Source organism: Centrocercus urophasianus, unplaced genomic scaffold (genome assembly GCF_019232065.1).
Source record: "Centrocercus urophasianus isolate 14NV4802_14NV808 unplaced genomic scaffold, USGS_Curo_1.0 seq_54, whole genome shotgun sequence".
NCBI classification, from domain to species: domain Eukaryota; kingdom Metazoa; phylum Chordata; class Aves; order Galliformes; family Phasianidae; genus Centrocercus; species Centrocercus urophasianus.
The window spans coordinates 626,559-643,196 of NW_024885133.1; the positions used below are offsets into that span (position 1 = coordinate 626,559).

At 53.3% G+C, this 16,638-nt stretch overlaps 2 protein-coding genes across 7 annotated transcripts in view; one reads left to right on the top strand and one right to left on the bottom strand.

Annotated features, from left to right (window-relative positions):
• The first annotated feature begins 1,259 nt into the window (after positions 1-1,259).
• On the top strand, positions 1,260-4,002 carry LOC122169469 (ectoderm-neural cortex protein 1-like). Its single transcript, XM_042835680.1, has 2 exons — positions 1,260-1,317; positions 1,543-4,002. The coding sequence occupies exon 2, from the start codon at positions 1,557-1,559 to the stop codon at positions 3,324-3,326; it is 1,770 nt and encodes a 589-aa protein (XP_042691614.1). The 5' UTR covers positions 1,260-1,317; positions 1,543-1,556; the 3' UTR covers positions 3,327-4,002.
• Positions 4,003-7,915: 3,913 nt separating this feature from the next.
• ARHGEF18 (Rho/Rac guanine nucleotide exchange factor 18) overlaps positions 7,916-16,638 on the bottom strand; it is a 42,235-nt gene continuing 33,512 nt past the window's right edge. For all 6 annotated transcript variants that reach the window (XM_042835615.1, XM_042835612.1, XM_042835611.1 and 3 more), the window contains exons 27-31: positions 15,966-16,013; positions 14,955-15,422; positions 13,988-14,315; positions 12,156-12,278; positions 7,916-12,069 (exon numbers count right to left, since the gene is read on the bottom strand). In XM_042835615.1, the coding sequence (XP_042691549.1) occupies positions 11,909-12,069; positions 12,156-12,278; positions 13,988-14,315; positions 14,955-15,422; positions 15,966-16,013 (1,128 nt within the window). In that variant the 3' untranslated portion in view covers positions 7,916-11,908. The remainder of the gene's footprint in view (positions 12,070-12,155; positions 12,279-13,987; positions 14,316-14,954; positions 15,423-15,965; positions 16,014-16,638) is intronic.

Genomic DNA, 16,638 nt, shown 5'->3' on the forward strand with positions numbered 1-16,638 from the left:
GCTGCCTCCTGCCTCTGTGCTGGGCCCATAACGAGGCGTTGGTGCTCTTTGCCCTTTGCCCTGTCCTTGCTGCCTTGGTTGGCTGTTTTCCTGGACCTGGACCAGCGCTGCCTTTGCTCACAGTTTGGTGGCTGATCTGGGAGCAGCTGCACGCAGCGCTGCTTGGAGCACTGGCAGCTTCTGTCTGCAAAGGATTCATGTTTTCTGCAGTCTCAGACAGCTGGAACATCTGATACAGCTGCAGCTGCTGCCCAGTCCTGTCCTCAGCTGGCACCAGCTACTGCAGCTGAGTATTGATTTTTAACAAGTTTTTTTTTCCTTAATGAGCACCTTTTTGCTGAACCACCCCTTTGGGACAGGCTGCCCTGCTCAGCACGGGGCAAGGTGTAGCTGTAGTGATTCAAAACAAGCTGTACCTGTGTAAACCTCTGATGCAGAAGCAATAAAACTAAATCACGCTTTAAACAAAGACAAAGGATGCTATCAGCTGGCTTAAGCACCCTTGCATTACGCATTTTCTCCTCAAGCAATTTCCAATCACAGACGGGAAAGTGCAGGAGGGTTTCGGGTCTGGAGCTGTTTGAACTCGGAGGGTTCGGTCCCAAACTTGCCCGCGTTCAGCTGCCTCGTGGTGGCTGCTGCTGACCGCCGGCTCAGCTGATGCTGTTTTGCACGAGGTTTTGTGAGAGAGCAGCTGCTCCTCCGTGGGAAGCAGCCGCTGCTCGTTGCTGCTCTGCTCAGCTCTTGCTTTGCTCCATGCAGGAAAACATTTGCTGAGCAGGGACAGATTGTTCCGGCCCTGACCTCGCTCTGTCAGCAAGCCGAGATGTGAAAAGGCATTAACAGATAGCGTGGGCTTTGCAGCGAGCTGCTGATAGCAGCTCAGAACCGCGGCTCCCGCTTTACGGCCCCTTTATAGCACGGTGACTCAACGAACAAAGCCGAGACCGGGCTTTACGAGCGTCAGATCTGGCGTGCCGCTCCCCTACGGGCTCCGGCTCCCTTCTGTGGAAGGGAGGGGTGCCGTGCCCAGGAGGAGCGCTCGGCTGCGGGTGGGGAGCGCTGCCGGCCGGATCGCAGCGCACGTGGGGGCCGCCGCCGCCGGCAGGGAAGGGGTTAATGAGAGGCGCATGCGCACGGGCCGCCTTGGGCTCCCATTCACAAAGAACGGCCTGAGAGCGCCGCGGTCGCCGATTGGCTGGCCGGCCGGGGGGCGGGGCCAGCGCCGGGGCGGCCACGCGGCGGCGGAGTGCGGCGGCAGAGCGGAGCGGGGAGCGCGTCCCGTCCGGTCCGGTCCCGTCTCGGAGCTGAGCCTCGGTAAGGCGTGCGGTTGCGGGGCGGGAGGAGCGCGGGGAGCACCCGTCACCTCCGCGTCTTGCGCCGTGCTCCTTCCCGGACCGCTCGGTAGCGGCTGGGTCCGTGCCCTTACCGTCGGGCTCCGCGCTCACCCCGCCGGCTCCCTCACGGCCCTCCGCCGCGGCCCCGCGGGTCCCTCGGTAACGTCCGAGCGTTCGCCGCTGACCCTCCAGCGTTCCCACGCAGAGCAGCTCGCCGCGATGTCCGTCAGCAGCCACGAGAACCGGAAATCCCGCTCGAGTTCGGGCTCCATGAACATCCACCTCTTCCACAAGCCGGGCCACGCCGACAGCCTCCTCACCCACCTGAACCTGCTCCGCAAGAGGCACCTCTTCACCGACGTGGTGCTGCGGGCGGGGAACCGCGCCTTCCACTGCCACCGCGCCGTGCTGGCCTCCTGCAGCCGCTACTTCGACGCCATGTTCAGCGGCGGCCTGAAGGAGAGCAGGGACGCAGAAGTCAACTTCCACGATTCCCTGCACCCCGAGGTGCTGGAGCTGCTGCTGGACTACGCCTACTCGGCCCGGGTGCTGATCAACGAGGAGAACGCCGAGTCCCTGCTGGAGGCCGGGGACATGCTGCAGTTCCAGGATATTCGGGACGCTTCGGCCGACTTCCTGGAGAAGAACCTCTACCCCGGGAACTGCCTGAACATGCTGCTGCTGTCCGACGCGCACTGCTGCGAGCGGCTGCTGGAGCTGTCCTGGAGGATGGCGTTGGCCAACTTCACCTCCCTCTGCAAGACCGAAGACTTCCTCCGGCTGCCCAAAGAGAAACTGCTGGAGCTGGTGGAGAGCGAAGAGCTGGAGGTGGAGGACGAGACCCTGGTGTACGAAGCTGTTATGGGCTGGATCCGGTACGATCTGCCCCGGCGGCACGAGGTTCTGCCCGAGCTGCTGCGCTCCGTGCGCCTGGCCCTTCTGCCCGAGTCCTACCTGCGCAAGCAGGTGGCCTGCGAGAAGCTGGTGATCAGCCACAAGCTGGGGGAGGAGATCGTGGCCGACGCCGTGCGGTGCAAAATGAAGATCCTGCAGAACGACGGCGTGGTGACGGGGTGCTGCGCCCGGCCCCGCAAGGTCAGCCAGGCCCTGCTGCTGCTTGGCGGCCAGACCTTTGTGTGTGATAAGATCTACGTGCTGGACCACAAAACCCGTGAGATCATTCCCCGCGCCGACATCCCGAGCCCTCGCAAGGAGTGCAGCGCCTGCGCCATCGGCTGCAAAGTGTACATCACGGGTGGGAAGGGCTCCGAGCACGGCGCTTCCAGGGACGTCTGGGTGTACGACACGCTGCACGACGAGTGGGCCAAGGCTGCTCCCATGCTGGTGGCGCGGTTCGGCCACGGCTCCGCAGAACTGGACCACTGCCTGTACGTGGTAGGAGGGCACACGGCAGTGAGCGGGGCCTTCCCGGCCTCTCCCTCCGTGTCTCTCAAGCAAGTGGAGCATTACGACCCCCAGCTGGACAAGTGGTCCTTGGTGGCCCCTCTCCGGGAAGGCGTCAGCAACGCCGCCGTGGTGGGGGCCAAGAAGAAGCTGTTTGTTTTCGGTGGCACCAGCACCAACCAGGAGAAGCTGCCCAAGGTGCAGTGCTTCGATCCCTGCCAGAACCGCTGGACGGTGCCCTGCAGCTGCCCGCAGCCCTGGCGATACACGGCGGCGGCGGTGGTGGGCAGCCACGTCATCGTCATCGGGGGGGACACGGAGTTCTCCGCCAGCTCCGCTTACCGCTTCCACAGCGACACCTTCCAGTGGTCCAAGTTTGGGGACGTGACGGCGAAGCGCATCAGCTGCCGCGCCGTCACGTCGGGCAACAGGCTGTACGTGGTGGGGGGGTACTGCGGGGCGCAGCGCTGCAAAACCTTGGACTGCTACGATCCCTCATCCGACACCTGGAGCAGCGTCACCACGGTGCCTTATTCCCTCATCCCCACCGCCTTCGTCAGCACCTGGAAGTACCTGTCTGCCTGAAGAACGGCTTGTGTCGGCCCGGAGCTGCTCTGGAGCTGTGCTGCGTGAGGCTGAGCCCCGAAGGGCTGCGCTGCGCTCCTGCAGCTCTCCCAGAAGCATCGGCTCTGGCCACGAGCTTCGAGGCTGGAGCTCAAATGCTGCGGGAAGGCGAGTATAAATAACGCGACGCTGAACCTGGCATCCTCGTCCTTCCACTGAGTCTCTGCCTATGCAAAGATTTTGGGGAATGCTCGCTGTGAGCAGGATTGGGTGTCCTGGTGCAGAAAGCTGTCTGAGCCCAGTGCTGGGGGAACCCACAGGGAGACGGCGGCTGCTTTTAGCACTGCTTCCTCGTCCTGGTGCCACAGTTAATCTGCTGGTGGCACCCAAATGTCCTGTGGGACGTGAGGGCTGAGGGCCGGTGCCAGAATAAGATTATAGCTGGGGTTTCAGTCCCAGAACGGTCGGTAATTGCCTTTGTAAGACAAGCCCTGTCTACATATAAACACAGGGTTTATCCACTTCTAATTATTCTCTGGCGTCCCCTCTGTGCCATTTCTTTCCTGCTACGCAGCAATTAACTTCTTAAAAACTTGTGACCAGAATTAAACTCTTCTAGACGCTGCAGGGAGAAAAGATGCCGGTGAATCACAGATCCCTGCAGTGTCTTTGTTTGCTTTTTCCCCTTAGAAGAGATCTGCTGCTCACACCAAGCGGTGTAATTAAATATTCTGTAACACCTACAGAAGATTCCGGGCTGCAGAGGGGAGCGAGCATCGTTCCACAGGCACAGAGTTCTCTGCCGATTGCAAGAGCTGAGGAGCGCTCCAGGGCTGGGGGTGGTGAGAGGGGACCGGGTTCCATCCTCACGTTCTCAGCCCAGAACCCAGGCGATTCTTGTCTACTTCTTTCTTTCACTCTTTTAAGTGGTCTTTACTGGGAAAGACAAAGGAAGCTCTTGAGCAACTGGCAGCTCCGGGCCGCTCCGCTGCCTGCGACTTGGAACGCAGTCAGCACCAGATGCAGTTGCCTGTAATGTCGTAGCACGTGACAGCACTTTGCCCACGGGCTGCTTCTGCACATTTTTTATACAGCAGTTGTGTGTGTTTATTACTCAGCCTGGAGCTGCCTCAATAAACCTGAATGAATCCCTCTCTGTCCCGTGCTGTTCTGTGTGCTGAAGCCGTAATTCCTCCCAGCCCACGTTTTTCGGTTGGCGGAAGTTGTGAGCATCGTCCCCTGCTGCTGCCCGGCCCCTGGGCACGGCTCCGCTCTCCCTGCGTCTTTGTGACACGGGGAAGCTCAGAGCTCAGGCTGCCTTCCTGCGTTGCAGGACACACAAACCTGTTCCCAGTGCCGAAGTTGAAGCTGTTCTCTGCCCTTGCCTGGTGCTACAGCAGAGCTGCCAGAAAAGAGCCGCTGCTTCCCAGGCTGCGCAGCAGGAAGGCACCGCTGCGGGGAGGGGGGAGGGACGAGGCGGAGGAAATGGCACCGAGGGCGCAACCAGATGTCTCACCACAGAAGCACGGTTTGGGTGTGAGCAATTATTCAATTCCGGAGTTGAATAAATCAATGTCACGACCGTTCCCAGCTGCTCGCATAGGCAAGAACTGGCAGGACTGGAAGGAAGAGAGCCGCCCCGTTTGCGGTGGCTGAAGATAAAATGACTTCATTTCCATCCTGCTCTCTGCCGCCTCTGCCCTTTGCAGCCCCAGGTCGGCACTTTTCCCCCTTTTCCGCTGCTGTGCTTCCCCTCCGCTCTGCGCAAATCCCGAAGGGAGTTTTTTGTGCAGCAGCCCGCACAGCGCCCTGCGAGGCCGGCCGGGCGCAGCGCACGGCAACTGCCGGCATCGCGGCGCGGGATGGGGGAGAGGCAGAGAGCAGAGCTGGGAGCAGGAAGCAGCTCCTTCCTGTCAGCGGGCCGGGAGCTGCCTCACCTTTATTACAGCTGCAGCGACTCCTGAGGGTCGGACAAAGTCCGATTTTGCCCAGCAACACAGCGGAGCTGAGCTTTCGCTGCCGGCCCTTTGAGCTGCAGCTGCTTTATTTAATCTGCCGAGCCGTAAACGGCGGCTCCCAACCACATCCGGCTTTTGCAGCGGGGACGGAGCTGCTCGGAGCCGCAGGTCTCTCCCTCCCCGTCCCGGCGCTGGGATCCAGCAGAGCCGCACTCCGCAGCGCTGGGGCCGCTCGGAGCAGCCCTTCTGCTGGGGGCTTTGCGAGCGTCTGCGAATCGTTTTCTCGTCTCAGACTGCGCTGCCAGCAAAGCGCTTCTCAGGGAGCAGCAGCTCCTGCAGCACACCTGGGCTGCTCTGCAGCAGCTGCCACGAAGATTGCAAGAGCCTCATTGCCTCCATCCCTGCCTCCCCCAGCTGGCACACAGCCCCGCTCCCCCCCACCACCCCAGGTAGGAAGTAGTTCCCAGTTTCTGGGGAAAACCAGACTCCTTCCCCTGGTGCAGCTCTGCACAGCACAGACCTGTTTTCCCAGTCTGACATTTCCATGCGTTAATCCGATCACTGCTTCAGTGCCAGGGTGAGAAAACGTAGGCTGATGGGGCTGCAAGTGAAGTGAGTTCAGAGGTCAGTTTTGTTACCAGGACAAAAATTGTGCTGAATTGATGTAACCCATTTAGAATCTAAACCTAGCTCAAACCTGGGCCTCTCCTCCTGCTTTGTGGCTGCACCTCTCCAGCTGCAGGAGTCAGACCTCCACCTACAGCCATGTCTGGAAGAGGTAACAGATGGGCATCCTGGCACAAACCACAGCCAGAGCCCTACAAACCAAGCGCACCATAGTGAGGCTCTCAGAGAATTTGGACATTCTGGATGGTTGAATGGAGGGGCACCAGCACTCAGCTGTCCAAGCTCCCCAAAGGAGCTGCGAGCTGAGGTGACTTCAGCCCTCACGACGCCGTGCTGTTTGTGCTCTGGGATGACTTCATGCATTCCATGCAGTGAACGCAAACTCACCGCTGCTCTGATATGGGAAAGGGACACCAATGCTGCACCCATCAGTGAGATTTTTTCACAGTCCTGTGCACTCACACCCCTGTAACAAAGCAATCCCTGCTGTGCTCGAGGCTCCCGTGCATGCAATGCTGCACCACAGCCAGGGAGCACGCATGCATCTCACACTCCAACACTGCCAGCTCCAAGAGGGCTTTGGCTTTGATCCTCTGCCCGATCCCACGGGCCAAGAAGCAGCAAAGCAAAGCAACGTGAGCATCAGACAAGGACAGGCTCACATCCCTCTGCTGCCAGCCCTAGGCCCCATTGCTGGGATGAGAAATCAGACTGGATTCGAGTCACATGGCTGAGGAAAGACAGAAAACAGCACACTGCTGCTGTCAGAGCACAGCACGGAGCCAATCTCCTTTGTGGGTGTTTGTCCTCCAGCATCTGGGCTGCAATGGATCTCAGATGCACGTATGGGAACCATCTGCAGCGTCTCAGCCACATGAAAGAGGAGGTTCAGCATCAAGCTGGTCATTGCCTATGGCCCCAGAGTGATTCATCCAAACAGAAAGAATGTGGTTTGGGTTTCGGGTTAATTAGCTGCAGATCTGAACGAGACAAAGCAGGGCGGAGCTGCCGGCATTCCGGGCTGAGCTCTGCACGGTGCTGCATCCCGAAGTCACACCTTCACTGTGAAAACCGGGCATCAGAGCGGAGCAGCAGCAGCGTCAGGGTGAGAGCACCAAAGGAATGCCGACCTGCTGCATGAGCAGAGCAGCACTGACACACACAGCACTGAGCTTCCAACAGATGCGAGCTCTGCCCAAGATCCACACCTGCCCTGCTGACCTGCACTATTTGCCATAGAACAGAGGTCTGTAGCACAGAGACCACGAAGTGCAGATTCCTCTCCTGAGTGCTGCACACGAGGAACCCAATCCCTCCGAGGATGCTCTGGTGCACACAAAGCCTTATCCCTGCACAAGGCAGCTCAGAAGCACCCCCTGCACCGACATCCAGGCACAGCCGAGGCTTTTCCTCAGTAGTGGCCACAGCATTGGATTTTAACGATCCAAAATGACACCTTTTCCTTGGAGAGCAGCTCTCCTCGTTCTCCCTTTGTCTCCCTGCTTTATGTCTGCTCTGACCTCGCGGTCCAGGTGAGCCTGCAGGTCTGCCACGAGCTCACAGCTGCCAGGACGCACAGCCTGCTGCCTCCAGGATGGCACAGCGAGCTGCCAAACTGGCACAGGCAGCACGGAGAAAGTTTCTATTTTCGTTACACTCCTTCCAAATGGAACCGATACCGGCTGGGACAGAGCCAGGCACGCCTCTGGCCGGCGCCCTGCAAAGCAGCTCCGTGCTAATATAAGCAACTTGGCGGAGCTGACGCTGCCTGCATGCTGAGTGCAGCATTCTGAGATCAGCTGATTTCTCCCCAGGGCTCTCACCTCACTGAGGAAGGCTGCAGTTATTCATATCCATCTCCCACCTCTCCTCTGTGCTCCATCAGTGCTCCTACAGCAATTTCTGTCCAGGATAGAAAAGGAATGAGATTTAATCTTTGGTTCAAGAGCAAAACACCGGTTAATTACAGAATCACAGAATTGTAAACCTCTCCCCCCATGCTCACATACAGAGGCAGCTCGCTTGTTTACTTTTTGGTTTCTTTTATTGCTAGAAGTTGTTTTCAGTCCTATTGCAGCTTTGAAATCCTTCAGTGGAGAAACATTGCAGTCATTGTAAAAGTCATCATTTGGTGCGCTAGGATGAAGTGTTCAATTAACCAGGAGTGCACAATTCAGCACAACATTAACATTTATCCATCATCTTTACAAATAAGACTAAAAGACTTGGCTGCTGCAGGCTCAACACCGAATGAACTATTTACAAAGTTTACACCCCAACCAAACGGCCGATCAACCACAAACTGTGACGGTTTATTCAATGCTTTCAGTGCAAGGTGGGCCCAGGAACCAGAGCAAAACTGAACAGCACTGGGGGAGCTCACAGCTCCGAGCGAAGCACACAGCAGTGCCCCAGGACCCCCTGCCCCCCACATCTCCTCCCACCTACAAACAGAAATGGGGTCTGCAGAGCTTTCCTCAAGCGCTCCAATCTCTCTCAGTACAAAAATATCAAGAAGCTGATTCATAAACGTGGCGCAACGCAGAGCTGCAGAGCAGCACCACGAGCTGATGGTGAATCCCAGCCCCATTGCAAGGCGTTGGTCCGGCCTCGGAAGGAAGGGGGGCCCTCTCCAAATCAGAGCACAGAGAACAATGCATTATAGCACCACCAGACGATGCAGTGAGTTCAGGCTGGAACAGCAGGCGTGGAACCCGGCGTCTGTATTATCCTTCCCTGTGTAAATGTGAGCACTGCTGGGCAAGGCAACAAAACTGCTCCTGCTCCCCAGTGTGGGGATGCAGCACAGCGACAGCACTGCAGGGCTTCTGCAGGATTGGAAGCAGAAGCAAAGCCAGCGGTGTGCCTCACAGCTCCCCCAGCCTGAGTGCCTGCCTTCACTGCCAATGAGCACAGCAGGGCCTCAGCGCCGTGCATTCGGCTCCTCTGAGCGCTGCTCACAGACAGGGCGGCTCCCAGCTCTGCAGGAACACCGCTCTCTAGAAATGGGGCTGCTTCTGCCTCACCCTGGGAAGCCATCAGTGACCTCCATTTGCAGGACAGCCTACGGCCACTGCAGGTAAAGACTTGAAGGCATTTCCAATACAGATTTCTCAGTACCAGTGGGTACGGAGGGGCCCTCGGTCTGAAGCACAAAGTGACAGCTGTCCGAAGAGGAGGGAAGGAGGAAGCATCCTCTGCACCAGGGTTGAAGTCCTGCCCTGCACCACCACTGCGCTCAGCCAGGACAACGCGAGGGCTGCGACAGCACGCAGCTCCTGCTGGGCACCTCGACCAGGAGGCACAGAGCTCTGAGCTGCCGGGTCCTCTGACGTCACGCCAAAGGAAACTCTTACCTGAAGTGACCCAAAGTCAGTGGAAACGAGGTTACTCACAGCCAGCAGCAGGGCACCCAGCGTTCTGCAATGTTACCTGCTCAAAAAAAACCCTTTTTCTGCAAGTGAGATTTGAGGGGAATCCCAGGGCAGTGCATTCAGCCGCAGGGATGTAACAGCAGCTCCATAGATGCAGTTTGACAGAAGTGAAGCCTCATTCTTCACTCAGAGGAAATACTTCACCCCCTGCCCTCAGCATTCACCACGATGGCAGCACGCTCTGGGCACAGCAGTGACACTGACGCCTCCTCCACGCTGGGTGCTGCACAGGAAATCACACGAACCCCTCTTATGGCACGGGGCTGATTCTGAGGTGATGAATCTCTGCTTGTGGTGAATGCGGCTTTCACAGAACGAACTGCAGCCAGGGACCAGAGATGGCTTCAGGTTTGTTACAGACTGAAGGCCAACATCCCAAGGAGCACCCAGGGTGCCGAACCCACAGCCAGCCTGTCAGGGTCAGGTGCTCGTTTGCTAAGAGCTGTAACTCGGTGCAGCACTGCTGACAACGTTCAGATGGTTTTATTTCAGTCATGACATTGAAATAAATGTGATCTCACTGCAGGTTTTGTTCTCCAGGTTGCACTGTCCAAACCTGACTTAATTCACCGCATGGAGGAAGGAGAAAAGTTTCCAAATGGATCTTTGATGCACAGGGCTCCCTGCCACACGAGGACAGGCACCAAATTAAACCAAATACACGTTTCTAAAAACTGTTTTCAAATTGCTAAGCAGAGGCCTCCCTCCTCAGCTGGGGTGGTTTTGCCCACCGATCCAACTCAGCTTTAGGTTAAGGCTCCAAACAAACTGCTAATGTGGGGCAATGGGGGTTTTGTGTAGGAGTGGCCCAAACCACAGCACCGAGGGAACACGCTGCACATCCCTGCTGTGTGTTTACAGAAGAAATTACTCGGGTACCAGAGATGATGGCAGCCTCTGCATCCTCCAGCTGAAGAATCTCTCCTGCAGAGCTGCTGAATCAGTGGCAGGTTGCACTGACTTGAAGATATTCCCACTGTTTCAACCCAGGTTTCAGGAATGCAAAAACAACGTTAGCATGTTCTAACCATCAAACAGCATTACAGCAATGGAAGGAGGATTACGTTGCCCATGCAGTTTTCTGCAAATCCAACATCAGCAACGTGTGAAGCTCTGCAAGGCTCAGCTCTCACCAAGCACCACTTCAGAACCAAGGCAAGGCATGCCCTCGTTAGCAGGAACAATTAGTTGGGGCAGTGGGGGTATCAGCAGTCTGGTGACACCAGGAAGATGTTAACCTGTGCTTTTAGGCTCTGAGAGCAGTTTCTGTAATCCTGTACGAAACCCCTCTAAACCATTTCCCCTGTGTGCAATACATGTGGACACACTGCAGTACGTGCCCTCAGGTAATGAAGTAACGAAGAACTGAGATGCAGAGTAAAGTGACAGAACACAAATGACTGTGCAAACTCCTACAAAGAAATAATGCCTTTTGAGCAGGGCTCTGTTAACGCTACCATTCCAAGATTAAGAACTGACCCATTTCACAAGAGGTATCAAAAGCTGGTTCAGCTGTAAGCAGCCAAACCAAGAGGTTCAGCTAATAGCACTTGTTCTTTTTTGAAACCCAAACAGTTTATATTCCCTTCATTTCTTAAACTGCTGCAGAGAAATCTCTGCAGTAACAGCAGCTTTGTTATCTTATGGTATTTGGAGTAAAGTCCAAGGAATTCAGCAGACAAACAAAAGATGCAGAAGACTTGGGATGAAACAGAACAGTTACTGCGTTCAAACACTTCTTACACGCCTTCCAGCAAGGAACATCTCTGCAGTTCCTTCTGAACCAATCCATAGCTTTGCTGAGGAATCTGTACTGCCCCCACCAACACAGAGAGCTGCCTGATGTCCTGGCACAGGCTGACGGCCCGTTTGCATTTAGTCCAACTCTTCATTCTGCTGTGCTCTCACACGTCCAGCTCTCCTCATCCACAACAGGTGGAGCTCTTGAACCTTGAAGGCTGTTCAGAAGCTTACCTTGCCTTTCCTACCACTGAGCGTGCAACTCCACTGGGGCAAGTAAAGAAACAGATGCCAGCCTGGCCCCTGTGAGTTGGTATCACAATGTTCATCACGTGTGGCTCCACAGAGACTGCTTTGCTACTCAGCTATTTAACAGAGAGTTGGCTCAACCCACGAGAGCAACCTTGCACCTGGGAATATGGATTTTAAAAAATCTCAGCCATCTGGAGGCTTACAATTAAAATCTTTACATACAGATCTGAAAGATTCAACATCAACTACAACAATTTACAAGATGGTGCTCACAAAGAGTGTAAATACACCGAAGAGAGCAAATTGCAGTAAATGGCAGCATCTTACCATGCTCTGAACTTACATACCCATGCCACGCATCAACACGTTTCCATGGTCTGAGAATTTAAAAGCAAATCATTACCATTGTGCCCTCATTTTGAGCTGCTGGCAAAGAAGCCAGCAAAGCAAAACTACAATGCTGGGCTGGTCCTTGCAAGTATTAATGAGGCAGGAATAAAAAGACACCCATGTCGAGTCTCTGTCACATTGAACACCGGAGCCTGAGTTCTTGAAACAGTACGTGAGAAGAGTAATCTTTAAATGGAAACAGTTAGAAAAAAATTACATCTTCTTTGCTGGTATCATCTTGCATGTTTAAAAGAGTTGGCTGTGAGGTCACCAGGGTCTGAGCGTGAGCAGTACTGGGTTTGAACAGGTTTGGGGAGGCAGAAGAAAGTGCTTCTGGCTGACCATCTGCAGAGCCGTGTATTTCTGCAGGGGAAGAGAGAAAAGGAAGAGAGATTGCTGGCACTGCACAGAGCTCCTGGCACATCTCATGCACGAGGGCCAAGAAATACCTGGCTGGAACGCAGTGCTCTGGCTGCTCGTGAGGACTGGGCTTGCTGATCGCCTGCCCCTGAGGACGGCCTCCTCTCTGCTGACCAGCCTGGGGGGAATCAGCTGCTTCTGGTCCACAGATGCTGCAGAAAATATTTCACAAATCAGTGCTGGAGTACTTGACTGATTTCCCTTCTTCAAGCTGAGACCCACACTGCAGACAGCCTCTGCATATCCAAGGAAGCTGCTATCCCAAAAAGAGCTGTTGCTTCTACTACAAGATACTTAAGTTTTCTTTTCAGCTGTTTAAACCATGAGTGCTTCTCCTCCCCTCTCCCCTGAGGATTCCAGTTCAGCCACTACCAGCCTGACATCCAGACTTGACATCCAGTACCACAAAGACTTGTGGAGGGAAAATGAAGATCTGTCCCCAGCACTCAATTAGTGATGGAAATTTCCTACTTTTAGTGCACAGAACTGTGATGAACTTTTGTCTCTGCTCTTCATCTGTCTTTGAATCGCTCAGCAGCAGAGTGCACTGATTGTGGTGTTACAGCCTGTCCATTTCTTAGTTTCTACAATGAAAGCAACTCATGAAATGGTTACTCTGGACCCACACAGCTCTCAGCACAAATTCCTTATGGCAATGGAAACCAAATTTGATACTCGGTATCTTGCCTCTGGTACAGAAAGTCCTGTTCTGTTTTATTCTAAGATCTACATGTGGGCAGAACAAGCATGCAACCCACCAATGCTCTTGAGAGAGCAGAGAGCACTGCATCTGCATTTTAGGCCTTTCATGAACTTAATGGTGTTCACCCAAAAATGGTCTTTCCACACCACAGACCATTATGTGAGAGCTATTAAAGATTAAGCTGGAGAGATGCAGTATTAGAGCTCTATTTTCCCATTTGTCAGTATTTGGTATTCATGGTAATTGAAGCCTGATGTCCTCTTATATGTGAAAAGAGGAGTTCATAATCGTATTAAACTTCAGGTGCAGGGACAGATGCTTCTGCTACATGCAACAGAATCCCACTCCCTGGCCAGGTCTGGCTCTGAATCTGTTGCAGCAGCACAGGCCCCAGTGATGTGTAAACTTGCCAGCTTGGAATCCTATATAAAGCTGAAGAGATAATTCTGTAACTTAAAATTACAGGCCATTCTTCCAGGCTGGCAGTAAGGCTATTTTAAGTGGTAGAGAAAAAGTGGTTTTTATGGTGTGTGCCACTGGCAGAGATCACTGCTTCAGTACCTAGTGGTTAGCTGTAGAAATTACACCACGACAGGGTAACTGTGTTTTCACTTGCTTCTATTTCTGACAGCAGCAGCTCCTTTCAACACTGCAACACCTACAGCACTTCAGTTCTGGCCTGGAAATCTGTATTTAATGATGGCCTGTGCTCAGAAAGGCACTAAGTTTGATGTAATCACAGCCCTGAACAGATACTGAGAAGAGGTTAGGACAGTCTCAAAATGTTTCTTTCATGCAGGGAAAATGAAAGAAACATCCTCAAAATGTTTCTTTCATGCAGAACAAGCAGCACACTCGCTATTTTCCTTTACCACTAGAATCAGGCAAGGTTTTATATCCAGTTTCACAAACGCTCACCATAATTCTGCCCTGCTGGCCTACAGCACTATTTCCAACACGAACACTGGGGGCTAAAATTCCACTTCAAACACTACACGCACTTCACCCTTAAGAATTTTAAGAGCCCACCCACTGCAGGTAGCACGCTAACAATCTGCAGCACATGAATTTCTGAGATCCACACAGGTCTAAGCTACAGCACCCTGAATCCCCACGATGCCATAAGAAGAGGCCAGAAACGCATCTGGAGGCACCTACCCGAGCTGTCCGTCCTATGAGACGCTTTGCTCTTCCCACTCTTCTCTTTGCTTCCTTTCGTAAAAGCGGCGAGCTTGGTGGGGATCTGCTGCTGCACTGCGGCGGGTTTCTGTATCTGGTTGGTGGCGCTCAGCAGGTGGATGGGCACCTCGTTCTTCAGAGCCAGGGCCGGGCGGCCCTCCAGGGCGGTGCTGTCCCTGCGCAGCAGCTCTGCGCGCTCCAAGTAATCCATGCCACAGACACTCACACGCGCAGAGGCTTTCAGGACCGGCGGAGATGGTTCTCCTCCTTCTCCGTTGAAGCTGACAGCGTGACTTTGCATCGGGTTCTACACAAGGGGGAAAAAAAGCATTCCGAGTCAAACTAGAGGAGAAGCCACCTTCTGCCCTGCAAACACAAAGCGCTTCTTCGAGGAATAAATGCAGTGTGCTAACTGAGCTCAAAGCGTGCTGGCAAACCAATGATAACAGAGCTTCAGCAACTGCAGACTGCTGGATATTGCATCTAACAATGGGAAAGAAGAGCAGGCTGCACGTGGTGATTACAGAAAGGACAGAAAAAGTGACTTTCAGACAGTAACAAGTGAGTCAATTCAACTGGACCCCAAAAATCATGTTTTGAAACATAAAAGATGTTTTCAGAAATCAACAGAACACAACACTATCAATGCAGTGCACCTCCTGCAATAGGCCTGAAATTGGTCAGTTCCTGTAATAAAAAATTGCTAGTTTAGATTTTTCAGTTTTTAAAGATACCCTCATTACCAAAGGTCTGGGCAGAATTTCAGACACTGAGGTACTGCCAAGCTGTAATCTCTGACCATAAGCAGAACCAGCTATTTCAGGTGATGGCACAAATAGCCCCATCAAACAAAACAAGTGTGTTAATGCTACAAGAAGGGCAACCTTCACTCAGAAGCATGCAGGTTAACAAAACTGGAACTCCAATAAAAACCTGAATTCCTTACTTGTCCCAGTTCTGGGGAGAAGCTGCCCGACACGGTGTTCTGCTTCTTCAGCTTCCTTAGCTGGTCTAGACGCTCTCTCTCCTTCTCAACTGCTCTCTGAGCCTCCCGCAGCCTCTCCAGGTCATGCTGATAGGCCTCACGTTGCCTCTCCAGCTCTTCCCTATCCTGAATCAACTTCTCTTTCAGTTGCCGCGTCTCCTCCTCACGCCTCTGCAGATGGGCTTCCGACATTTCCAGCTCCCTCTGCTGCTGGCTCCTCTCCCGCTCCCAGCGCTGCTGCTCCAGCTTCAGCTGGCTCTGAAGTCTTTGGACACTCATCAGTTCTTCCCTCTGTTTCTCAAAGTTCCGCTGTTTCTCTTGCTCCAGCAGCAGGTTGCCACGCGTGGACTGCAGCCGGTACTGCTTCTCCCTGTCCACCATTGTGGCTCGCTGCAGCTCAATGTAGCTGTCCTGTTGAGATATCACTGCCTGGGGGAACAAGGCAACTACAATAAGGCACAGTGGCTCAGAGAAACAAAACCAAACTCTGACATACAGCTAAGAAAAGACAGAAGCATCTCCCATATGGGGTCAGTAGCTTTGTCTTCAAGAACAGACCTAACTTCCCAGCTTGCACAGCACATCACTACCGACACAATACTAAAGAAGCACTAAAGTGCAAGTTGTGCTTACATGTCAGAATTAGCATCTCCTGCACCTAGAATTGTTACTCTGAATTTGACAGGATCACTCAAGTTACTGATTACAAAGTTACAGTAAAAACAAAAGATATGTACACAACTGTGTATCAACAACAACTTTAAACGAGCACAGAGAGCAGAGGCTCCAACTAGCCAAGGAACTGCATGTAAGGGAGCAGAGAATAGGATTCGGTCAATGGGTTGTCAGGATTGAGCCAATGGTTCAACATTTCTTTCAATACCAGACACCACATTTTTGTCCTTGAGCCCCAGATGCTGAGTTCTGCAGTTAATACCTAACAAACCTCTTGGATATAAAGCAGTTGATTACCTGAAGACTGAAGAGCAACTGCAGCAGCGTTTGTATCCTTTGCACAAGCTGAAAAAGAGGGGAGGCAAGTGTGATAAAAAACATTAGGCACCATAACACAGTTTGTTCTAATGCAGGAGCAGATTTTAGTTTTCATTTCACCTATTAAAATAATGAACACAATCAATAATATCTGTATAAAACCACACAGTGGAACCACGGCTGCGAGCAAATTCTGACAAATGAGCAACCAGTAAAGCCATGTGCAAGCACCACAAATCCCAGATCTGTGCACAGACTAATGTGCTTCGTCAATACTCGAAAGAAATCTCACTGGGATTCAAGGGAGCAATCCTCATTATCAGTTTCCCTCAAATGAGCCATTAATGACCACTTCCTCCAGCACTGAATCATTACACAAGTACAGCACTCACTGCAGATTAAGAGACAAGTGTTGCCAATGAGCTGAGGACATCAATCTCTCCAAAGATCAAGAAAAGCAGCTAGCCAGCTCTCTGAAATGCATGTTTAAATACCCAGAACCATCTTTGTTTTCTACTGGGACTCTCATGAGTCCCCCACAGGACATACAGAGTCGTAAGGAAAAGGCTGTTAGCGAGCTCGTGGTTCTGCAGACATTGCAAATATTGGTTGTTTTGCATTGTATTACTGTGTGGCTGTTTCCCATCAGAGT